Source organism: Fukomys damarensis, unplaced genomic scaffold, assembly GCF_012274545.1.
Source record: "Fukomys damarensis isolate Sample0158 unplaced genomic scaffold, DMR_v1.0_HiC HiC_scaffold_16, whole genome shotgun sequence".
NCBI classification, from domain to species: domain Eukaryota; kingdom Metazoa; phylum Chordata; class Mammalia; order Rodentia; family Bathyergidae; genus Fukomys; species Fukomys damarensis.
The window spans coordinates 113,055,269-113,081,994 of record NW_022900928.1 but is presented as its reverse complement, the minus strand read 5'-3'; the positions used below and the strand labels follow the sequence as shown (position 1 = coordinate 113,081,994).

General features: G+C 34.5%; 1 protein-coding gene across 6 annotated transcripts in view; it reads left to right on the top strand.

The window, feature by feature from the left end:
- The window catches only part of Ikzf2 (IKAROS family zinc finger 2), a 145,424-nt gene that overhangs the window by 94,824 nt on the left and 23,874 nt on the right, over window positions 1-26,726 (top strand). For all 6 annotated transcript variants that reach the window (XM_010616041.2, XM_033764604.1, XM_019206336.2 and 3 more), the window contains exon 5: window positions 1,831-1,998. In XM_010616041.2, the coding sequence (XP_010614343.1) occupies window positions 1,831-1,998 (168 nt within the window). The remainder of the gene's footprint in view (window positions 1-1,830; window positions 1,999-26,726) is intronic.

The following is a 26,726-nucleotide window of genomic DNA, read 5'->3' as shown; positions in this document are numbered from 1 at the left end:
AAAAAAAAAAAAAAAAAAAGTTGTGGCCTTCAAACATTCAAGTTGCCAAGTTGCATATGTATATTTTTGTTTGTTTTGTTTTGTTTTTTTCAGGCAGGCAGTGGAACCACTGAGCTAAATCCTTAACCCTAGTTATAAATTTGTATTTTTAAAGAGGCAGACCTTCAGAAATTAGATTTAAAAATTTATTTTTGTGACTTCATATGAAAAGTTTTAGATTTTTACCAATGAATCAAACTAGTTAAATAAGATACAATTTAAGGTAGATTTAACATGAGTATTTTTTTCAACATGTTACATCATTATAGGATGGACCTATTGTAAATTTAGGTCTAAGAGCTCTAGGTTTCTTTAGGAAAAAAAAAAAAAACTTAAACCCCACCATACACTGATTATGCTTTTTGATATATTGTTCCTCTTTAACTAGCCAAAAGAGCAAGTAGAACAGAATTCAAGATGTACCTGATCTGTAATTCTTTGGGCACTGTGATAAAGCTATTTGACAGAATTTGTAGTGGCTATTGGCAGGCAGTGACTGCAGTTTATCTTCTTTTTGCCTCAGCTTTCTTTCATTAAAAAAATCTCTGGGTTGCATATTATTAAAGGTCAAATAATATATATATATATAAAGATTTCATTCACTATTGTGACAAATGTTTCAATTAAATTATATGAAACATGATAATTCAACATGAATTTTTTTAAAAAACTAAAAATTTATAATCTTCATCTAAGTGTGGAAATAGTTTAGTTCCACTTGAATTACTTTTTAAATTTCTTTTTATTCTAAACTTTGAACTTTAGTACTTTTACTATTTATTGCTATTCATAATTTACTTCATGTCTGTCTTTAGAGATAGGCAACACATGGTTTTCGTGGTTTGATGCTGTTATCAATTTGATCCCATTTGCCCATTTTTCTGCTTCATTACCTACATGTTTTTATATTTAATGACATTGGTGACAGCCAGCTTGTGGCAATAGACTAAACCAATAATTCAGCTTTAAACAATTGTATTATTCTATAACAATTTTATAGCAATAGTAATAATAGAAAAATGAGAAAAGATTCTTGTCAAACATGATTTTCATAAAATAATGAAAATATACAAGAAGGGTCTGGATGAATAATTTTCTTTGGATTTTTCTCTAGTTATATCAGGAAATTTTGCCAAAGGTTTCACTCTTAGTGACCAGGATAATCGAGAGACCTGGACTGTATTGGAGATTTTGTGGTAATGAGTTTTGTAAGCTGGCTCATTCACTAGGCCTTTCTTTGGCCCATTCACAGCTAAATGAGTGAGTTAGACTACCAGTCTCTTCCAATTCAATATTTCTGTGAGTTTTAAAGAAAAAGCATGGTAAATATATATGGAAAAAGATTTTGTATTCAAACTGACCAGGTTCAGTTCTCAGCTTCTAGCTCTGTGACTGCCATCAGTGACTTTGGATGTGAACTTCAGTTTCATTTGAAAATTGAAATTAATAATACTTAATTATTAATGTGACTGTGAGGATTGAAACATTTTACATAAAGCAGCTAGTAAGGCAGTAAAGTAACGGCATCTAGTTGCCAGCCACTTGGAAATACTATTATCGGTACTGTTGTGAGCCAGTAACAGGAGTCTTGTCAAATTTTTATGAAGAGAGGAAATGACTACTTGATTAAAGCTTGAGACTTGTTTAGTAGCAAAACCAATTTATGGAGGGGTACTTGAAAGACTTATGAGGAAATGATCATCTAAAACAGAGAATTTGCTCTGGTTAAGAATGAATTATAGGTCAGTCCCTTGCACTTAACCTACTTGGTCTTGCCTCTTCTTCCTACAGGGGAGCGCCCCTTCCACTGTAACCAGTGTGGAGCTTCTTTTACTCAAAAGGGTAACCTTCTGCGACACATAAAGTTACACTCTGGTGAGAAGCCCTTCAAATGTCCTTTCTGTAGCTATGCTTGTAGAAGAAGGGACGCCCTCACAGGACACCTCAGGACCCATTCTGGTAAGTGTCACCAAGCCTTTAAAAAGAAAGCTGAAGTCAAGAATTCAAGAGAGTATAACACTGAGTACTGCATAGCAGTGATGTAGACAATATTGTCATTTGTGTATGTCAGCTGATAACTTGTAAGATGCCAGTGGCCTTTCTTTTTAGATGTGTAAAGTTGGCAAAAAAGGAGCACTGTAAATTGAAGAATCTGATAAGGATATTAGAATTAGAAAAGTAGCTATTATATACATTTTATGATTGAATTTTATAATTATTGGGTGATTATAATTGAATACTTACTGAAATGTAACAGTTATATACCAAAATTACTATAGAAGAAAGTTGTGTATCTTTTTATTTGGTTGGTTGGTTTGGTTTTTGGTGACTGATAACAGTGGTCAGGCTGGGATCTCACTGGGAAACCATTGTTTTGTTTTTTAAACTTGGAAATATTATATTCATTAGAAAATTGGCTTTAGAATAATTCGTATTTCACTGTAACTCTCCTTGTCTATTTAGCTCTCAAGCTGTTGTCACTGAATGCTATGTGAATCTTTTTGTACTTCATAAATTATTTTAAAATCTAGAATGTTTTTTATAAAATGCCAGAATATAAGTACATAAAAGAGAAAGAAATCAGAAATCCCTCATTTGACTTTTAGCATGAATTGCCATAACTAAGAAGTTAAAGGTAGAAAATTAATATGAAATACTCTTAAGCCAATTTTATGTGCTCCTTCTGTCTGTAATGACATTAAATTTCAATTTTAATAACATATAAGGGAAGTGATATTTTCATCTACATCAACAAATTATATTAGAGAATTGTGAGGTAATGCTTGTATTATTTTTACATTTGTCCTGTTATCTTTAAGACTGTACTTAATTTTTAATATGAATATGAATTATGTAAAGCCACTTTAAACATTAACTCAACTTTGGAACAGTTATAAAAATGAAATTAATGAAACCATTAAAAAATTTTAAGTACGTATTTTACCTTTCTCCCTGACGCAAAAGTAATTCACTTATTTCCTTTTTATTTTTATTTTAAAATTATGCTCTGAATATTATCTCAAAGTGGTATCATTTACTCTGCATTGAAAGATATTTTTAAGACATGGCAGGTATTTTTTTTAGCCATGTACTTTGGTTTATTAAAGTGTTACTGAGGGGCTGGGCATTTAGCTCAGTGATTCCTCCACCTGCCTCGCAAGCACAAGGTCCCCAGTTCAATCCCCAGTATCGAAAAAAAGGTGTTACTGAGTTGCTTGAGGATTATATAGTACGTAGGTTTTCCTTAAGATATTATTGCCTCAACTTTGAGCAATAAACTTGAAACATCTATTCCATTCTTTGCAAAATTGTGTTGCTTTCAACATTATCATTATTGTACATATTATTTTACCCCTCATCATAAAGACATGGTCTTTATAACTGCAGTTGTGCTACTTCTGTAATTTATAATATGCCAATCTATATTCCTGCAGAAATATAAACAGCGTACTCAAATTAGGTAACTAGTGACCGTTTAATGGAGTAACTACTGGGGAGAAGGCACTCATCTATGTTATCATCCAGGGTGATATCTTTCGTTTGTACTTCCAACTGGATTTGAAAGTATTAGCCATCACCAGTGTTCTTCATACTTACTAGAACATAAGACATGGGTACTAAGCCCATGACTTTCCATAACTGATCATTATCATGAATCAAAACTGATCCATTAGGTAGAATATTATCATTATTCAACTCACTTCCATCTTCCCCTGACCCTCACTATCTTCTAACTCCTGAAGTAGACTAGATTTATTACCTGATGGGTAACCCTAACCTTAATATCTGTAAAATCTGAGTCTTTGGTGGCATCTTTCTTTACTTAAGTTTTTTCAATATTGTTTTAAAGAGATGTCCCAGTGAGCCCACTGAGTTAGAAACATAATTCTCCTTTACCTCATTGGTATAACAACCTAAAATCAATGCAGTAATCTTCAAACATTACCAAAGGTAGCCAGAGTCTCTTCGTTAGTTCAGTAGTTTGGCTACCCAAAATAGCCAGCAAGTATTCTCCACTTCCAACCCAATATTAGAACCTTAAATCCTAGCAAAAGCATGCTTTACTTGGGAACTGAGATACTCAAAAGCCCCAAAGTTTCAGGACAGAGAGTAAATTCTCTTTTGAAAAGGTCATTTAAAGTATGGCAGTTGCCACTTGTACCTTCACTTCTTCATTCTCAGACTCACACAGTCTGGCTGTGTGAGCTTCCTATCTAGTAGCTGTGTGTGAAGAACTCCATTGGAAGGTCACCTCACCTTTCAGTTTGACCAGCTGATTCCAGATGATAGAGCACGATGTCTAACACGAAGATTCTATAGTTTTGCATCCATTATGTTTTCTTTGCCATTAAAGTGGATTTCCTGATTGGAAGTAATGTTGTGGGTAATAACATGGTAATTGGTAAGCTAGTCTGTTAAATGCATGCATAGAGGAGCTTGCAAAGTATCAAAGGGAAAGGAAAGGCAAACCTATATCCTAAATGCCTGTCATTGCCAATGAGGATAATTTTTTGTCTTCTCTATGGTGGAAGAAGTCCAAAGCAATCTTCCTGCCACCACTTGATTAGTTTATCTCACTAGGGAATAATGCCTTATCAGGGCCTTGGCACAAGAAAATTGAGAGCTCGGCCGTGTCAAAATTCAGTTATAGAGAGGTAGAAGTCCACATGGTTGAAGTCACATAGTTTCCATCCCTGTTCCCCTTACACTTTTGTATATGGGCCCTTTGAGAAAGTAGTAGGATAGTAATGTAAACATTTTGACTGAGAGTTACTTTGTCCAGATTACTAAGAGCTTTTCCACAAGAAGGTATTATATTAACATAGGACACCATAATGCCACATTTTGTGCCAATTGTTAAAGATATATCCACATAACCCTCCCCTCAACCTTCTATCACTCATCTCCCACTTTTGTTCTTTGAAGACCATGCCATGTTTCATTATCTCAGCTGTCCCTTCTTCCACATAAAATGTATAATCAAGTATACTTGCTGAAGTGCTGGCTGCTGGGGCATATCCCTTCACCACCCTGATGGCTATCCTCTCGGTAGACCCAGAAACACAGTAGCCACAACTGATACCAAGAATCATGCAGTTCATTTACAAACCAGACCCACACTGTTCCATCGGTCATTAACTGTTCATTGCGAACACTGTATAAGGTGATAAATGTGACTTGAAGGGGACAGATTGTGAAGTAGCCATAGCAGTTAGTATAGATACCTGAGATACTTGCTTATGCGTGTTTTGCCTTCCTAAACCTGCTTGGTTTCCTTTAACAATGAAACACTGCTGTATACCTCTCATTTTATGATATATTCAATGAGGTAATACCGATTTTATGATGAGTAGTTCTAGCTTCCTAGTCTTATATTCTGATACTCAGTTCTAACCAAAGTCCAGTAGCAAGATAGGAGCTACTATTCAAGTGGAGAATAATTATTGGTAGAAGATCACGTTTCCTAACTACAAAATCATTAGGAATCTGTGCTGAGGCTTCCATTGATGTAGATGCCATACAGCATCTCTGATTGCCATGGACATTTCTGAAAATCATTGCATATGCTTGATTTAGAGCCAGGGGCATAGAATAGCTTTCATCATGGTAGAGGTAGGCTGAGGATCCTTTGCTTCACTCAGTCTCCTCTCAAAATTGGCAGCCTTGAGATTGCTTAGTATATGCATCAGAGCAGCATACTCACAGGTGTTCTGCTTCTTCCAAAACACCAAAGAGGCCACAATGTGTTGTACCCTGTATTTCACAGTTGAAGATACAGCAATTTATAGAGAAGATCTATATCAGCATGCCAAGACCACCAGGCCCATAGCATTTCACTGATGTGGAAAGTGCTTGAACTTCCATGGAGTTTATATCCTGTCCTCTAGCATTTATTTTACAAAGACATGTTGGATATTTACTCCTTCCTATTCATCAAGTCCAGTCAGTATAATATGAATATTTCAACTTGATATTTTGTAGTATGTTAAGCTGAACAAGATTTTTTGAGACTCTATTATCTATCACAAGTAAAGGAGTTAGCCTAGGCTTAAGGTAAGATAGTGAAAATACGTTCCCTGCTATATGAAAACAAACTAATTGTGATCATCTTTGTTGACAGAAATTATTTTAAAAAGAAATCAAGTGAGTAGTTCCATACCTGAGTTCAGAAGCTGTGTTAAAAGATGCTACAGTAGATTCTTCAGTTAGAACTGAAATTGCAGTAGACGTTATGCTGCAAGTAAGTCTGCACTCATCTGCAGTCACATTTAGATAGTACAGTTAGCCTAACAAATAGTTTCAGTGGGGGTACAGTATGAATTACTCACCAGTGTCTTTCAGTTCTCTAATGATGTCACTATAATTCACCTTGAGGTGTATTATTTCTTCTTTGTCACTGCCCCATAATCAATAAGTAGTCATATTGGTATTGTTCATTTTACTCAGTACAAAAATCCCATTAACTGCCATTCATTTTATTCAGTACAAAGTATCCCATTAACTGCGTGGTACAGAGGCTGTCCTATTCTCTTCAAACATGAGTAACCCAATCCAGGAATTCAATTTTGACTGTCTGGAGCCTCAGAGCATTCCTGCCACCAATAATTCTTATTAGCATCCTGACAGTAAAGCAGTACCACACTGAAATGGGGAAAGTTTGGGAATATCCATAAGGGAATAGATATCCACAAGAGAATAAGCATAAGAGAAACCAACAAAGGAGGGTTGAAACATTGTGAGGCTAACAATAGTAGGAAGCCATTACCAGATTTAGGCTGAAGGGGAAAGGAGACCAAGTGTTCACTGGAATTGAGAGAGATAGGAGAGAATCTTGATCACTGACCTCCAGTAGAGAAATGCCGACACATGACTTGGACCATACATGCTGTGCTCACTCTTTGTCTTCCAGTCTCCAACTGGTGTCTCACCTTGACTAACCTTAACCAGACGACAAAAGACAAGGGAGCCTATCAGAGAAGACAACAGAAATGAGCTTTTTGCAGGAACAGAGCTTTCTTCAGGAAAAGAAGGGTAGAAAATGCCTGTGGTAGCCAAAAAGATGATTGCCACAGGTTATTTAAAAGTTAAGAACTAGTGCTAAAATTAGTAGTACAGGGTATTAAATATTAATCAAACAATTTTGAGTCTAATTTCTTAAACATACTTGCTCATCTTATGGAACACTTGCAGACCAAGTTAGTCACAGTCCAAGAATTGAATATATATGTGTGTGTATGTATAAAAGCAATAAGTAAATAAAAAGGAAGAAGTTAAAAAATTCCCCAAATTACCTATTCCATTGTTTCAAAAATATTTTAATACTTATGCTAACTAAGTTCTGTTTTTATGAATATTGATAGAATGTATTTTGCATTCCCTTTCCCTCTGGATAATGACTGTCCATTGCATTTAGTTTTGATTTTGGATATTAATGCTGCATTTCTGCTTTCTGTATCATAGACTTAAAATGAAAAACACTTGGAAAAATATCAGGAATACAGTATATATAAAATATATATAAGTTGTGTATTATATAGTGAATTTATATATATGTATTTATATTTGAGACTCCACTTGTATCCCTAGAGGACACTAGGTAGCATCTTGGCTTTGACTGTATAGACACAATAGTCAGGTTACCTATAGATAATATCTGACATTCTTGAGATCTCTCTAGATAGTAGGAAGTATATTAAGCACTTTCGATGGATTATTTAATTAAAACCCTTTTATCTGACATAAGCAAATGGAGGTAGTTTGTAGATTAATAGCACTAAGTCTAGTAACATGGAAAATGCTTTTAATAAAAATATTCTTACATTAAAATTTATAAATATAATGTATTAGTCAGCTTCCCTGTCACTAAGACAAAATACCCAATAGCCACAACTTTATGGAGGATTTAATTTGGCACATGGTTTGGGGGATTCAGTCCATACTTTGCTGGTTCCAAGAGTGAAATAGCGTGGTAGAAGAGCATGGTAGGTTGAAAGCTGCTCAGCCCATAGCAACCAAAAGCACAGAGTGAAGGGAGGAGCTGGCAAGGGAGGTACAGCCTCAGAAGGTGCAGGCTCAGTGACACCCCTCTTCCAACCAGGCTGCACCTTTGAAGATAACATTTAGCCGTGAATTATCTGTTCATCAGTGGATCACTCCGCTGATAAGTATAGCACCTCTGTGCTCCAGTCACCTTCTGAAAGGCCCACGTCTAAACACCTGAGACTTTTGGGGACCATTCTAGATCTAACTGATAGCATTCTGCCTCTGGCACCCAAAAGGCTTAAAATTAGTCTATCTGATTGTGTAGAATGCATTTACTCTACCTCTGAGAGTGGTCAGAGTCAATAATTTCAGCACTGCTGGAATATGCAAGTCCAAAATCTCCCCCAAGACTCAAACCAAACTCTTCACTCTGCAAAATATGGAATTTATACACAATGGAGTACTACTCTGCAATAAAGATAAATGAGGCAAATGGATGCAATTTGAGAACATGATGATAAGTGAAATAAATCAGATACCCAAGAGTAAATATTACATGGTTTCTCTTATATGAGAGACTCAAAATACAGTAAAACCTTGGTTTGTGGGAATAATTTGTTCTGCTCTTTCCACTTGTATATCAAAGTAGTGAATGCTCATGTATGGTAGCACAGGCACAACAAAGAGAGAGAGAGAGAGAGAGCAACCAGTAGTGATCATGTCATGTAATGTTTGTATATAAGACACTGCTCATTTGCCAAGTTAAAATTTCTTAAACATATTTGCTCATCTTATGGAACACTTGCAGACCAAGCTACTCACAATCCAAGAATTGAATACATGTGTGTGTGTGTATAAAAGCAGTAAGTAGATAAAAAGGAAGAAGTTAAAAAATTTCCCAAATTACCTATTCCATTGTTTCAAAAATATTTTAATATTTATGCTAACTTGTTTCCTATTATGTTGTTTCAAAAATATTTCAACATTTATGCTGTTTTCATTTATACTGTTTTAGTTCATTCAAAAGAAAGTTTTGTGCTATTTCATTTTCCATAAGAGAATCTTTTTGTCTATTCTTATACTCTCAGTAACTACTATGAAGATGATAGTGTATTTATCTATTGTTATTCTCTTATGAAATTTTTTGCATAAAATAATATTAAAAGAAAAGAAAGTTAAATACTTCCGACAACAGTAGTACAAGTAACATTTTAATTCAAGAGAGGAACAGGGGATAGAAAGGAATTACAGCAAAGCAAGACCAAAAACTGTCAGGGCAAATATTAAATGCTGCATCTATGTCTAGCACCAAGGGCAGGTTGCAGCCAGATGTAAAATGTAGAAGATGTAGGCAGCTCTGACCTTATGGCCTCTCTTGGACTGGTTCACTACCTACAGCTTTACTCTGCAGATGACCCATGTTCCTGGCATCTCCAATTCCTCGGTGCACCTCTGCTGCACCTTCTGCTTCTTTTCCACAGCTTCGTACAGTGCCCTCTCAGGGGCTTCTTACTGGGCCTGTTAGACTTTCCATTGAAATCTGGGTGGAAGCCTCCACAACATCACAACTCCTGTATTCTGTATACCAGTAAAACCAACGTCACATGGATGATGTTACTAAGGTCAGCTACCAGCTCAAGCAATAACTGGGCTCTCCTGGATGATGGCTACAGTGGCCTGTGAATACTGGGATGGCTAAGCACAGTGAAAGGAATCCCAGGAACCAATTCCCTAGAGAGACCCTGAGCTAGCATTCAAGAGACGCTCTATGTAAAGATTTCTAGTTTTACACCTCTGAGCCTGGATTGGATGCGCTCTCACTGATTGCTGAGATGCCTGCAAGGTATTTTTCTCCTTTTCCCTGTACAAAGTGCTTGATTCCATTTTAATGGCACTAATCTCTTTGGCAGCCATACCATTTTGAGCCCAGTTTTATACATGGTTTTATCTGGGCCAGAATGTAAGTTTTTCACATTTTCCTGTTCTGTCTTTAGCCCAATTGTCAGTATGTGCATCGTGATTTAAAAAAAAAAAAAAAAAACTATTACAGTAAAAGACACTTTGCTATTCATAACCTCACACAATTTTCCGCTTCACTTTAGACACACTTATCACATCACTCTTGACGCTTTGTGAAGCAGTTCTAAAAGTCTCTTTCTTGAGTATCTTTAGCTGCACTGTCATTGCTGCCTCAATGTCCTGAATCAATTCAAAACATGAATCACCTTTCATGGTCATTTTGACTTTGAGGGAGAGATAGAAGTTATGTAGTGCCACATCTGGTGAATAAGGTGGGTGAAGACACACTGTAAATATTATTTTTATGAGCCTGCCTTTCTCCTGGATGGCACTTGGTAGAAATATGTACCATATTTTTTTTATCACACCTCCTAAAGACATTCATGAAAGAGGACTTTCAGAACTGCTTCCATAAATAGAAATATGTGTGAGGGGAGGTATCTTGAAGGAGATTAATGTCCATAGGTCTTTTACTATAATAAATGTTTTGTAATGTAAATAATCACCATATATTTTGATCACCCTTTGTAAATCTGGCTAAAAGTAGACGGTAGACCTATGTCACAGGCTGAATGTTGGACTGTCTTGAAATTTTCTGTCAGATTAATTAGTTCACCACCTTTAATCTCAATCTCCTGCAAATTCTCAAGACATGTAACTTCCAGAATATAATATAATATCTAGTTCAACTGAAAATGGAGTCCTACCTTCCCTATTGAAACCTGTGAAACTACCTTTTACTCTACCCATTCTTATCAGCATTCTAGTCTTCTAAGCACCAAGTAGACTCTCCCATCAAACTTTCTTTATAGTATTCCTTGGGGTTCTCTAACCTGCATATCCATACCTTTCCAAAGCCTTCTACAAACAAGTTCTAGTATCTTTTAAACCACATGATTAGGTACAGTCACAGGGATGACCTTGCTGCCTGTGTCTATTTTCTGTATTAAACACCTTTCCCATCACTAGGACAAAATACCTAACACAAGTTAAAGGAGGAAAGGTTAAAGTTGGCTCACAATTTGGGGAATGTAATCCATGGACATGAAAGAAATGGCATGGTAGAAGGGCATTGTGGAGGAAAGCTGTTCACTTCATAGTAGCCAGAAAGCAGGGAAAAAAGATCTGGTAAGAGAGATATAGCCTCCAAAGGACCCCTGTGATACACTTCTTCCAGACAAGCCCTATCTCCTGATAACACATTTAGCTATTACTTCATCAGTAGATACGTTCACTATTGAGTGTATCTCACCCATGATCCAGTCACCTTCTAAAAGCACCACCTCTCAATATATGGGACTTTTGGAGGCTATTCCAGATCTAAACCATAACATATATACATTTCTATTCATTAATGTTATTGATACATTTTAGGTATACAATATGATGACATTCATATTGGGATCTTGTACCTTTATGATATATCTTGGTTTTTTCCCCCGTGTCCCTGCCCTCCCCTCCACCTGACCCTATTTACAAATACTTTATTTCCTTTTTTTCTTTTTTTTTTCATATTTATTCCTTTCCTTTCACCTATCCCTCCCACTTCCCCTTCCCCTTTGGACCTTATTTTCCTATTTCACATTATTTATTATACATTTTGATTCTTATTTATACTTTCAGTTTCTCACACCAGAGAAACTGTTTGGTATTTACACATGTGTGTCCTTTTTATTTCACGTAAGAATATGGCCTCAGTGTGCATCCATTTAGCTATGTTTTCATTCTTTGTGGCTAAGTAGTACTGCATTTTATTGAAAAAATCACATTTTCTTTTTCTGTCCCAGTTGATAGGCAATTGGGCTGTTTCCAGCTTTTAGCTATTACAAACTGTGCCATTATGCATGTGGGTGCACATATATCACTGTGTTACGATTCTTTTAATTTTAGGGAGAAGATAACCAGCAGGGAAATATCTGGTTCAAAGAGGAACTCTAATCCAGTTTTTTGAGATATCACCATACTGATTTTCACAGTGGATGCACTAGTTTGCATTCCCACCAACAGTAGAGAAGGGTTCCTTTTCCCCCACAATCCCACCAGCACTTGTTACTGGTTGATTTCTTTGATAGCAGCCATTCTTTCTGGGGTGAGTTGGAATCTCAGCATTGTTTTCATTTGCATCTCTTGAATGACCACTGATGTTGAACATTTTTTCATATGTTTATTTGCTGTTTCTACTTCTTTGTCTTAGAAAAATGTTTGTTCATTTCAGATGCCCATTTTTGGATTGGATCTTTAAATTTGGGACATCTGAATTTTAAATGTCTTTGTATATTCTAAAATAATAGACCTTTCAGGAACAGCTGGTAAAAATTTCTTTCCCACATTGTGGGTTGTCTCTTCATGCTGTTGGTATCTCTTGCTGTGCAGAAGCTTTTTAATAAGATGATATCCCAGTTGTTGATTCTTTATGCCAGTTCACATGCACCTGAGGTTTTGTTCATGGAATCTTTTCCAACACCAGTGTCTTCAGGAGTTCTACCTAATCTCTCTTCCAGCTGATTTAGTGTTTCTAGTTTACTATTTAGATCTTTAATCCATTTCAATTTGTTTAGTACATGGTGAGACAGGTTTAGTTTAAATCTTTGGCAAGTTGAAACCCAATTTTTCCAGCACCATTTATTAAAGAGGCTATGACTCTGGAGTTGTTTCTTCTTCTTCTTCTTCTTCTTCTTCTTCTTCTTCTTCTTCTTCTTCTTCTTCTTCTTCTTCTTCTTCTTCTTCTTCTTCTTCTTCTTCTTCTTCTTCTTCTTCTTCTTCTTCTTCTTCTTCTTCTTCTTCTTCTTCTTCTTCTTCTTCTTCTTCTTCTTCTTCTTCTTCTTCTTCTTCTTCTTCTTCTTCTTCTTCTTCTTCTTCTTCTTCTTCTTCTTCTTCTTCTTCTTCTTCTTCTTCTTCTTCTTCTTCTTCTTCTTCTTCTTCTTCTTCTTCTTCTTCTTCTTCTTCTTCTTCTTCTTCTTCTTCTTCTTCTTCTTCTTCTTCTTCTTCTTCTTCTTCTTCTTCTTCTTCTTCTTCTTCTTCTTCTTCTTCTTCTTCTTCTTCTTCTTCTTCTTCTTCTTCTTCTTCTTCTTCTTCTTCTTCTTCTTCTTCTTCTTCTTCTTCTTCTTCTTCTTCTTCTTCTTCTTCTTCTTCTTCTTCTTCTTCTTCTTCTTCTTCTTCTTAACTCAGGCCCTTGCACCTGTGAGGCAGGCAGCAGAACCATTGAGCTAATCCCCAGCCTGTTTCTGCATATTCTAATCTGTTCCACTGGTCCTCAGGTCTGTTTCTTTGCCAGTATCATCCTATTTTTATCACAGTAGCTTTGTAGAATATTTCAATTTCGGGATTGTGATATTCCCTACCTTTTCTTTGTTGCCCAGAATTGCTTTTGCTATTCTACGCCTCTTCTGGCTCCAAATGAATTTTGGGTTGTGTTTTCAAGATCTGTGAAGTATGCTGTTGGAATTTCAGTTGGGATTGTGTTGAATATATATAGCAGTTTTGGAAATATGGCCATTTTCACTACATTTGTTCTTCATACCCAGGACCAAGGGATGTCTTTCCACTTTCTGATTTCCTCTTTGATCTTTTTTTTCACAGTGCTGTAGTTTTTAAGAGTAGAGGTCGTTAGTTTCTTTCCTTAGGTTGATTCCTAGGTATTTCATTTTTTTTAGATGCAATTGTGAAAGGAGTTTGTCCAGTTCCTCTCTCAGTGAGTCTGTTGTTCATGTACAGGAAGGCTAATTATTTTTGTGTGTTGACCTTGTAACCACCTGCTTTACTGAATTTGGTTATGAAGTCTAGAAGACTTTTGGTGGAGTTCTTGGGGTTTTCTTTAAATATTTGTTAAGTCCATTTGTTCAAGAGTTTGGTTGAGTTCTTGTATTTTGTTAATTTTTTGTCAAGTTGGTCTATTTGTGACAGTGGGGTATTGAGGTCTCCCACTACTATTGTATTAGTCCTTATTTGATTTTTCATGTTTGTTAATGTTTTGTATAGTTGGGTGCACTAGTATTTGCTGCATATATGATTGTTATCTTTTCCTCTTGGATTGCTCCCTTTACAAGGATATAGTGGCCTTCTTTGTCTCAATTAGTGTTTTTTAAAATCATTTTATCTGCAAATAAGATAACCTCCTCCTCCTTTTTTTTCAGGTTCCAGTCACGTGAAGTATTGTTTTATACTTGTTAATTTTCAGTGTATGAATTTCTTTTTTAATTGTGTTTTTTGTAGTTGGTATATTGTTGGATCTTGCTTCTTGACTCATTCTGCCAGTCTGGTTCTTTTGATTGGTGAATTGAGACCACTAGCATTGATGGCTATAATTGATATATATTGACATCCTTGTCATGACCTTTTCCTGTTGGATTCTTCACCTTTACATTTAATTTCTTCTCTTGCCTGATGGATTCATTCTCCTGGGCTTTCTGGTGTGAGCATCATTGTCTTTTCCTAGGATATTGTTTAAAAATTTTTGGTGTGCTGGTTTGTTATTCATGAAGTTCCTTAGCTATTCTTTGTCATGAAGGTATCTTATTTTCCCCTCAATTTTGAAAGATACTTTGCAGGGTACATCAGTCTGGGTTGGACGTTTTAGGGCTTGAAATACTTCACTCCAGGCCCTTCCTGACTTGAGGGTTTGTGTTAAGAAGTCTGCTGTGATTCTGATGGGATTTCCTTCATATGTGATTTGTTTCTTTTCTTAACTGCTTTTAGTATTTTGTTCTTCTATTGGGTTTCTGTAATCTTGACTCTTGTATGCATAGCTATAGCTTTTCTTTTTTAAATCACAGTTAGTTGGAGTCCTATATCCCTCACTTATCTGCATATCAAATTCTTTACCCCTGCTTGGGAAGTTGTCTGCCATTACTTCTATGAACAGTATTTTTATGTTGTTTTCACTGTCTCCTGTTTCTTCATTGACTCTGAGCAGTGTCATTGTATTCTTCTTTGCATCATTTAAAGCTTCTGGATTGATTTTTTGGTGGCCCCTTATTATTTTTAAGAAATCTTGCTCTCCTTGTCACTAATTGCAATCCTCTTACTATATCTGATATTCTCTCCTCACACTGGCTTATTCTGCTACATAAACTTTCAGTTGAATTTTAGTCTCCTGGATATTTATTTGCAATTGCTTTATTGATTCCATGTTTTTCCTATACTGGCTTTCCATCATGTTTTTCAGCTCTTCATTTTTTTTAACTGTGTCTGCTCTAGAGTTATTAATCATGTCTTTCACTATGGACACTATTTCTGTTATTATCTGAGAAATTATTTTGAGTTTTATTTTTCCCGATCCTCTTTCATTGCCAGTTCAGGGAGTCCAGGTTGTTGACTATCAGATTGTTTCATCTCATTGCCCCTTGGGGTTTCCTTTGGTGATCTGAAAGTCTGGTTTTGAGTCTTGTTCTTGTGTCTTCTTACTTCAACAGATGCAGTCTGCTGCACCTTGGTTGAGGTGACTCTTTGTTGGCCCAGTGAGCTTCAATTTTCAGCAAGCCTCGGCGAGGCCTTCTCTCTTTTTCACCACTGAGCCAACTCCCGGGTTCAGAATGATGGCCTTTTGCACTGTGCTATTCTCTGAGTGGGCTGCTGGCTATTGCCTGTGTAAGCAATGGTATCTGGGTGGGTCTCCAGCTGGGGCCTGTGTGCCCAAGACTCTGGTGACTCCATAACATATATACATTTAATCATTTGTCTTCTGATATAAAGCAAGTTTTTTTTTTTAATAAGAAATGTGTTTTTTGAAATATTATATAATTTTTCTGGCCTAAATTACACCAGTGATATATGATGTCTGATTGTTTTCAAGTTCTTTATGACTTATGTAAAAATCCAACTTGTATTTTTTAGCTATTTTCAGTAATTTTTCATAGTCTTTGCTCACCATCCAATTTTTCAGTAACATTTTCATCAGTTAACCTCCATTAATCTTTCTAAAATGATAAAATTTAATTGAAATATCTTTATTTATATAATTGGTGTTTATATAATTATAATAACAGATATAGCTGGCATCAGTAGGTTTGGCTGCAGACATACCTAACTCTTAAAATTATATCTGAGTCTATACATTTTACTTACTAGTAATATACTGGGACATACCAAAGTGGCCTCAAAGCTCCAAGAATTCATTGTTTCAAGTTGCCCATCTGTATGTCTTGCAAAGGGAATGGAGAGTCACAGTCAAGAGGAGGTCACTTAATAGATCTGCTTGCCTGTTACTCCTGTGGAACTGGGAAGGATCTTGAGGCAGAGGGAGGTGACATAGATAGAGCCTGGACTCAGACCAACCCAGTCCTACTCCAGAATCCTGCTATGAGATTCATGAGACAACCTTATAGGTTTATTCTATAAAAAATTTACTCTCTTTAAGTAACCTCTAAAGGAATTGGGGAGGAAGGTCAGAGAGAGAGAGAGAGAGAGAGAGAGAGAGAGAGGGAGAGAGGGAGAGAGGGAGAGAGAGAGAGGAAGAAAGAGGAAGAAAGAGAGAGAAATCCTTATCTGGAAGGTAAGAGGTCAAGACATTTTGGTTTTAGAATGAGCTTCCTACAAATTAGGTATGTAATTTTTATCAAGTTATTTGATTTGCTCTTTAAATCTCCCTATGCTGCTAATTTTATATGATGATAAATACAGTGTGTTATCTTTTTCTACTTGTACTTTACCCCTGAGCAATTACTATTACCAGAATTTTAAGAAATACTATTACTACTCCAGATTACTATTATTACTACTACTTCTGCTGCCACTGCTTTTTCTTCTTTGACATTTTCTCTTCAAAGTAGACTTGAAGCATAAAGCAGATTTAATATCATAAGGCTTTCATCTGTTCAGCATCCCTTTTTTCCCTTTTCTACTGTTTGCTAACCCATGTTTAAGATACAACTATGTGTGCCTAAGAAAGAAAACTTTTTTTCTGTATGGAAATTAGATGACATGATAAGAGGAGGAAGAAGAGGGAAAAGGGAGAAAAGAATTGAAATATGTTATCAACAGTGTATTAGTTGAAGATCACAGTCAAGTTTTTAGTCCAACAAGAAAGTGACTACCCTTTTTTTTTCCTCATTAATTTTATTGGTACTTTTTAAGTATACAGTACAGTTGCATTCACAATTTGGATCTTGTACCTTTACATGACAGATTATGGTTCTCATTTTTTCCCTCCCTTCACCCCCTCCACCCATCCCTATTTACAAAGACTTTGTTTCAATTTTTCATTTTCTCATATTTTTTCTTTTCCCTTATTTCCTTTCTCCTACCCTTCCCTCTTCCCCTACACCTTTAGCCCTTTTCTTCCTATTTCACATTATCACTTATACCATTTGGATCTTATTTACACTTTTTACTTTTTCACACCAGAGAAACTACTCAGTATCTATGCATGTGTGTCTTATTTCACTTAAGAGTATGGCCTCAATATACATCCATTTTCCTATAAATGACTCTAGTTTCTCATTCTTTATGGCTGTGAAGTAATCCATTTTATAGAAAAAAACCCACATCTTCTTTATCCAGTCTCCAACTGATGGGCAATTGGGCTGTTTCCAAGTTTTAGCTATTACAAACTGTGCCACTATAAACATGGGTGCACATATATCACTGTAGAAATAACAGATTCACTGAGTGTGAAATTAGGGAAACAATTCTTTTCACAGTAGCATCCAAAAAAATGAAGTATCTAGGAATCAAACAAAGGAAGCAAAAGACCTCTACACTGAAAACTATTGCACTCTGAAAAAAGAGATCAAAGAGGATATAAGAAAATGGAAAGATATCCCCTGCTCCTAGGTAGAAAGAATCATTATAGTGAAAATGGCCATAGTACAAAACTGCTATACAGATTCAATGCAATGCTGATTGAAATTCCAACAGTATATTTCACAGAGCTTGAGAAAACAATTAAAAAATTCATTTGGAACTAGAAGAGACCTAGAAAAGCAAAAGCAATTCAAGGCAACAGAGACATGACAGGGGGTATCACAATCCCCATCTTGAAACCATATGACTACACTTTTAAAAACATGTCCCAAACATATATCATAAATTTGTGGAAAAATAAATGGTAGTAGTCCATATTTATTTAAATTCTTGCTATTCAGTTACCCTGAGATATGCTATACAATCTTCTACCTTTATATAAATACATAACATGACATGGTATTTGAGTTTTTAGCTAGAAATCGGTGAAGCAGTATTCTTGCTACAAAAGTGATTTTTTTTTTTGGTACGCGAGATCGAACTCGGGTCCTTGTGCTTGCGAAGCAGGCAGCGGAACAACTGAGCTAAATCCCTGGCCCCAAAAGTGATTTTTATTTGTTTTGTATTTTGATTTTCAGTTTAGTAAGTGATTTATTATTCTTTCATCCCTGTAAATTACTTTTTTCAAAAGCTATAAATTTACCTAAAATGTACCAATAAAATTTTTTTTAAGTTACAAATTATTTAGCATGTGATTTTATTATATTTCCTAATACTCAAGGGAAATTGTATTTTAATTGAGCCCTAGACTTTTATTAATATTTAGCATACTTATTTTTAAAAGTGTTGGAGGACCAAGAGATTGGGTGGGGAGAGAAAGGGAAGGTAGAGAATAACAGGGGAATCATAAAAAGAATTCAAATGTGTTGTATACATGTACAAACTCTCCATGATGAGTGTGGTAATTATGTACTGCAAACATGTACTAATGAAAGTACAAAAATAGAAATAAATAAAAAATCTTAAAAGAACTAGAAATGTACATTTTTTCTAATTCGCATTTTAGATATATTTTTCATATATGTTAATGTTATACCCAAAATAAAGACTTAAAACAGGAGAATATATTTTTATTTCTTTTTTTTTTTTTTTTGTACCAGGGATTGAACTTGGGATCTTGTGCTTGCAAAGCAGATGGTGGAACCACTGAGCTAAATCCCCGTTCCCTCAGGAAAATATATTTTTAATGACTATATCTAACATGTATATATTCTAATGCCTTACAGGAATTGTAAGAGGAAAAAATAAGAATGTCCATTACAGAGTCTCATATATCTTTATGGCATACCAGAAATTCAGTTTTGGCCATGGAGTTGTGCTAGATTCAGATTATTATGAAAGTTTACTATTCAGAACAATTAGAAAGAAAAATCTAATGCCCCAGGGCAGTTATTCATTTCATTGTCTCTTACATTCTAAAATATTGTATGTTCCTTAACAGTATCTTTTTTTTTTTTTTGGTACTGGGGATCAAACTCGGGACTTTGTACGTACAAGGCAGGTGGCAGAACTACTGAGCTAAATCCCTCCCCAACAGTATTTTTTTTCCCTCATTGAGATTGCTGGTACATTTTAGGTATACAGTACAGTTACATTCATTATTGGAATCTTGTACCTTTACATGACAGGTCTTGGTTCTCATCTTTTCCCCTTGTCCCTGCCCTCCCTTCACCCCTTCCCAACAGTATTTTTAAGATGCTTCTTAATTCTGAGTTTTCAAAATACGCAAAATAGTAAGCAGATCATTTTAAGAATTGTTCTAATTTTTGTTCATCATTTTACAAACAAAATTATATATGTGTGTGTGTGTGTGTGTGTGTGTATATATATATATATATATATACACACATATTCTTGAAATATGAGATTTGAGGAACTCTTCACTGTCAAAATTCTTTTGACTTAGAATCAATAGACCTAAATTATTCTGAACAGACATACTTAATTTACTTCCAATCACCTCAGGAATGTTGATTTTTTTTACAATACTTTGTAACCTATTCATGTTTGACAATTTTTAGCCTAAGAAGTATGTTGTTTTTGTCTAATTGTCAGTTTATAAAGCTATTTTGCCCTATAAAAAGGAACTAAACCAGATGTACCACATAAATGCCCATCTGTTAAAACAAGAGCTTCCTCCCTATTGTACATTTTTAATTATTTCAGTAAGAACTGTATTTATTCTTCTGGTTCTTTAATTCTATGGACTATATTTTATCCACAGAAATAGCTCAGCATTATTGAATGCTTATGTTAATACCTAATACTGATTTTTAAAGCATAAAAATTAAGCAGTATAGTGATTACTGAAAACTCACTTGTTTACCTTTTTAGAAATCTCTAATTTAAATTTTTTGTTCAGTTACATCATTATTTATTATGAGAAAATCCCCATAAATTCAACTATTATGAACTACTCTGCTTTTGAATACATTTGCACATTTGACTTTACTAGACTATTAAACTAATCAACAGGCATTCTAAAATATAAGCTATATGCCCTCAGAGAAACTGGTAAGACAAGATAGCCTCTTTCGACATCTCCAAATTTTTTAAAAGTTAAATTTAGAAGTACTGTCTGACTTGGATTGAGAGGGAGCTAACTTCTATCTATATCATTAAAGAAATAATGTTCATTGCTCTAGTTTTAAAAACTCAATGACTAACAGTCTGTCTCATATGAGATAATTGTTAACTTGAGTGACATTCCCTCAAACTTCTTACTATAGAATTCATTACTATAAACACATTTCTTTGCATTGCTGATTAATCAGCAATTTTATAAACTGTTTTCTTAAGTATATGTGGCTTTGTAAACACTCACTTTTATTTCTAATAATCCAGTTTCCATTTTATATGAATTACCTTTCCATCTTCTCCCTCATTTCAGAGTCTGCCCTTTATCTTTTTTTCTTTTTTTTTCGCCTTTATCTTTTTAATAAATCCTTTTCCCCATTCCTTCAGTCATTTGCTTCAATTTATTTATTGTATTGACTGCTACAAAAACTACATCATTTAGTTTATATAACATGCAAAAAGCTTTATGGAATATGAGATTATGGAACAGGTTGTAGACTCTTGGATATTAATAGAACTGATTATTCTGTAAAATTAAATTTTAAAATTTTGAAAATTATATACTTGGCCATAAGATTATTATAATCATTCATTTTCAATTTATGGTATTTTAAAACCAAACCACCATGACTTTTGTGCCAGATTTTTGAAGATTTTTTTAAAGTTCAGATCCATGGACTAATATGATAGGAACACTGGATTAAATTATGCTGTTTTAGAAACTGAATCTAGTGTAGCTCGTTCATAATAGTAATGGCACATTAAGTGTAGTGTAGTTTGTCTTGTTTGCTTCCCATGAGAAGGTGCTGTTTTAAACTGATTTTAAACCTGGCATTTTGCCTGCTTTCTGGGTGATCTCCCAAGTGTGAACTTTCCCCAGCCCTTCTTTCCTTCCTGGAAGTGGTGGATAAAGGTGGAGTGCCCTAATAATTACACAAGCATTGTCAGTTGCACACATAACTGTGATGTGCTGGTATCACCCATCAAGTCTTGATGCTGATACCCTTGGGGTCTTTCTGTATGTTTTGCAATAAATACTGAAGAGAAGGAAAGAGATTAGCATCTTTATTTCTCACTCTTCAAACATATTTCAGGTCCTGCTCATTGAAATTTGACCAGGAGGTAGTAAGTAGCCCCTTTAAGTCAAGCAGTCTGTAAGATAATCCATGTGATTTCTACTCACTGACCAACTCTTTCTTCCCCCAGAGCAATAATCATTACACATCTACTCTGTGTCTTCTTTATAAAATAAATTAAATAATTTTAATGAGATTTACAATCTCATCTTGTTACAAATAGCCATAGATGAGCTTTTTAAAATTTCAGACATTTATAGAATTATTGATGAGAAGTGTATAATGCCTGTTCATCTGATGTTGCTCTTCACTTAGTTATAAAGACATTCATTAGCTCAATTTAAGAACTTTTCCTCCTTTTCTTCCTCTGTCATGGAAAGTCTAAAGAAATGGCCAGGATTCACGGACTACTTCTTTCTCAGTGTTCTGAATGTTCTACCAACATTGTCTTCATTGTGATGTTTGCTAGCAGTTTTTCACCCTATTGATATAGACAATCTTAAATTGTTGCTATTTCAGTTTTTCCCTTCTATAGGGAGCCTATAAGCCTGGTGTGCTTGGAACTCCCAGGCAGAACTGGGGAGGCTGCAGACTGACTTTGTTACTCATCTAGTGTGTGGGGGACTTTTTTGTTTGAAGAGTTTGTTACTGGTTTTTCTTTTTTGCTTTTGGTAAATTAACCTCCATTCTTTCTTTTTGTTTTTCCTAATCGATCCATATGAATCAAAGAAACCTATTCAGCCTAAGGCTGTGTGCTATCTTGCCAAATTTTGTAAAAGACTAAAATGGTAAAAAATAAGACATGAGAAAAATGCAAACCAATTATGTTTCATTATCAGCATGTAAAATATATTTAGAAAGATTAAAAATTTAAGGGGTCATAAATCATCTATCGCTAATTTCCCTGACCATATCTACACAGAAGTACGACAACAATAATTATATAGCAAAGAATGATCTTAGAGCATCTCAAAAGATGACTTCATGTTCTATTTTTTTTATTTCTATCCTTTATGTATTATATTGATTAAATGAATACATGAATGGGTAGGTGTCTTCAGTTAAATAGTCGTATGTTAACTAGAAAACTAGATTCATGGAGGTAAGTGGTAGGTGTTTTATAGTAGAGAGTAAATATCAGTCCATTATAAAAATATTAAACTGTGGTTAATATTTAATGGATTGTTATTGTGTGACAAGCATTATTTTAAGATAAGAGCCTTTTTAGCATATAAGGAAAATGAGAACCACAACCTGTCATGTGAGGGTACAAGATCCCAATGATGAATGTAAATGTACTGTATACCTAAAATGTACCAATAAAGTCAATGAGAAAAAAAAAAAAACAAATTGGCCTGTGATTTAGCTTACTGGTGCTGCCACCTGCCTCACAAGCACAAGGGCCTGAGTTCCATCCCGGAACCAAAATAAAAGGGGGGGAATTGGGTTTAAAGAAAAAGAAAAAATGATATTATCAAACATACCTATAATCTGTAATTTCACATTTCCTTCCCTTAAGAGTATGCTTTTACTTAATTTCTCTTTTTATTCTCTTTTTACCGACAAAGATTAGTTGTATTCAATTTTAACCACATAGACAAACACGTACACACACTGTAATAAAACTATTTTTTCATGCTCTTATTTTAAAAACAAAAATGTCATAATGCTTGGGGCAATACAGAAGTTTAGATCATAGTAAATCTAAGAATAGTATAATTTTTGAGAAAGTACTTTTTACAAAATATGCTTTGATATAGTAAATATCTACCATTTTAATTATAGATGCATATTTCATACAATCCCAGTATACTTAGGCAAGCTATAAACTCTGACTCCAAAACCCTTGCCTGTACACTGCTTTCCAGTCTGTCCTCTGTACAGCAGCCAGATTATATTAAAACTCAATTAAATCATATCATTTCACTACTTAAAATCTTTTAATGGTTTTCTACTGCCCTTGAAATAAAATCAAACTATCATGGCTATTAGAATTTCTAACTCTTTGATCTGATCTTATACCACTCCACCCCTCATTTTGAGGTCTTCACCACCTTGGGCTCCTTTTTCCTTTCCTATCCGTGAGATTTTTCCATGACAAATGAGACTAGCACTCACTACCTTCACCTCTTTCCCTGTTTCTTGGCAGAGTTATCTTATTATCCTTCAGATACTACCGGAAATGTCGTCTCCTTGGAGATGGTGACTTCCACAAGCACTCTACCCTAAAGCATCATCCTAGTTACTGTCTGTTCTGCTGCTCTAGCTCTGGGTCTTAAAAAGTTTGAATAGGAATCTGTAATTATCTAGGTTTTTGTTGATAGACTTGTTCCCTATCTCTGCCTTCTCAAACATAAGCTGTATGACATCTCGGACCTCCTTTCTTACCGTATCCTCAGCTCTCGGAACAATATTTAGAACATGATAATAATCAAAACTCCTTTTTGTATATTGAATGGAGAGACCTTATGGCTTAATCTTTCTAAAAATTTCCCACAAAAATAACAAACAAAAAAGGAGAAACAATAAATTATTCTGATTTTTTAAGATCTGTTAATACATTTTTTTCAAGCTTCTGAGCCACGTAAACAAATGGGCTTTCATATATCGCTCACAATGCTCAGTCCTAGAAAGCAGACATAGAAGACCTAGATGGCCTCTCGCAGTTAAACCCATTGGTACCATGCGCAGAAGCCTAAGAAAGCTCTGACAAGACATTTGTTCATTGAACTCATATTTCTTGAGTATTGAGGCATTAATACTGTAGGTATTAAGCATTTGAATTAGAACAGGGAAGAAAAGAAATGTGGCCCTTCAATTTGTATTCTAATGAGGAGAAATGGGAAGTAATTAGTAAACATTGTAAACTGTAGAGTAGAAGGTGATGATTATAACAGGGAAAACAAAAACAAAAATGTTCCCAGTTTTTGAGCATTCACTGTCATGTGCCTTAAGTGTCTCTTGTGCACTTTTTAAAATTTCTTACAGAAATGGGGTGTGTTCATCCATTTAACTTGATTCAAACACTTTTGGGCTAGAATCTGAAATCCTAGTTACGTACATATATCTTCCTTACTCCATATGAATACCTTATTACTTAGACCCAGTTAACTACTTCCAAATGAATTATTTTTGGACCTTTATGTTATCTAAATGTTTTGCTTACTTGTACCCTGAGTTGTTGTTATAATGCAAAGACAGATAAAAACTTTCTAAAGAAGTTAAATCAAAGAGGGAATATATGATATTGGATTAAATATTTATTCCCTGTTTTCAAGAAGTTCTGACTTGGCTTTCTATTTGTTTTTATTCCCTTGGTAAATGTTTCACAAATTTGTAACAATAAAACATCAAATATCATATGTCTGGTTTTAGATTTTATTGTACTCTCTCTTTGTTCCACTATAACTTTTTATGCATTTATAATTTCTATAGGTTTTTCTTCTTACATTCTTTAATCAGTTAAGATATTCTTTATCAATTACAGTTAGCATAAAAAATGGGGTATCCCTCTGAATTCAGTAGTTTGATTATTTGTGAGTGTTGTGGTTATTATGATTATACATACCACATTTTAGGCAGTTTGTAAATATCTGTTGTATAAATAAATAGTTGGTGTGTATGTAAGCAGCTTCAAAATGTTTGAAAATTTTAAGCATTTTGTCTACCATTTAAGTAGTTATCTTATTAGAAAATACAAAAAATACATTATAAAAGATGACATTTTATATGATAAAGTAGAGCCTTGGAAGCATAGCTCTTACACTGCCAGAATACAGTGTATGTTTTGATTCCATTTTGCTTCCTTATTTTAGGTGTTGTGTTCAACAAATCTGGGGAGTGTTGTTACTGAAAGTGATAGAAAAAGAAAAAGACATACCAACAATTTATACTCTTGCGAAAATCTTACATGAAAATTGTGCCTTTTTCCACAGTGAACTAAAATTAAAAAGTAGGTTCTTTTTTACCTTAAAATGTCTGAATGTTTTTTCAAGGCCCATCCATATTTCTATGTAGTTCCCCTGGTGTTTATATACTTTATAAGGTTCTAAATTTGAAAATAAACATTACTGTAATATAAAACAAAGGGGCCTGCTTGAGCGGGAAGAGTTAGCTCTGCACATCAGGTTAATAACTCCTGAAGCCACCACACCTAGAACATGGCACATGGCACACTGAAGGTTCTCATTTAAATCACACTAAAACTGCAGTCCTTGCTCAACACTTGGCAGTCCTATAAAGGAAAATAAATTGTATAAATACAAGTGCATGTACCTGATTTATTGTTATAGGACAGAGTGCTTCATAGCGTGTTCACAAAAAATTGCTTGAGAAACAGTTGTTGAAATAGAAAAATATTATTGGATTTACAATGATTTGGAGAAACATTGGGTTAAACGTGTTTTAGTCCTGTTCTCCCTTTTGTCACAAGGACTTGCAGCATACAAAAGAGTTGTTGTGAATCTCTAAAATATCTACATAAATATACCTTTTTTCAGACTTGCTTAAACAGTCTTTCCCCACCCCAGAATGCACTGACAAACTCTTCCTAGAGAAATAAGTTATTGTTGATAAATTCTCACTGGTACTTAATTATACTGATAAGATTTACTGTAACGGGTTCATTTTGAAAAATAGTTCACTTTTTAGTATAGATTTATTTTCTTTGTAAAATGTTTTTTTTTTACGTCACTTTTATTTTTTTAATGTAGAATAAGACTTCTGAAGATTAAGGAAAAAATGATGTGGTTGTTTCTTAAAGATTCTGTTTCAGATAGAATTTTAAAACTTTTAATAGCAAAATAAATCACAAAGTGAAAAATACCAAATTTTGAGCACAAAAAAATTAAAAATCTCTACACCTCAAAAATTAAATATTTATTTGAAATCAGTTATTAATATAAATATGTGTAGAGATTAAACACATTGATGAGAAAGACAATACTGTTAAAACCATAGTTGATAAATAAGTTAAGGCATTAAGTAGATAGTTTGAAAGTAATGCATACAATGGGTAATAATATTTTGATGTCATAATAAAAATTTATGGTATATTAACTCTTGAATTACTTTGAATTAAATATATTTTACAGCAGAAAAATTCTTGTTTAATATTCACTTTCACTAATGCAAAGTAAAAGGAAATATAAATTGTATCACAGAGGCTTCCAGACTTTTGGCTTCACTGTGTTTTTGGTGACTTGGGAAGTTTTCCTTTTTAAGTAGTCAAGTCCAAAAAATTCAGTAGGTATTTGTATTCTAACAGTGTTTCAGCCATTTAAAAAATTGTGA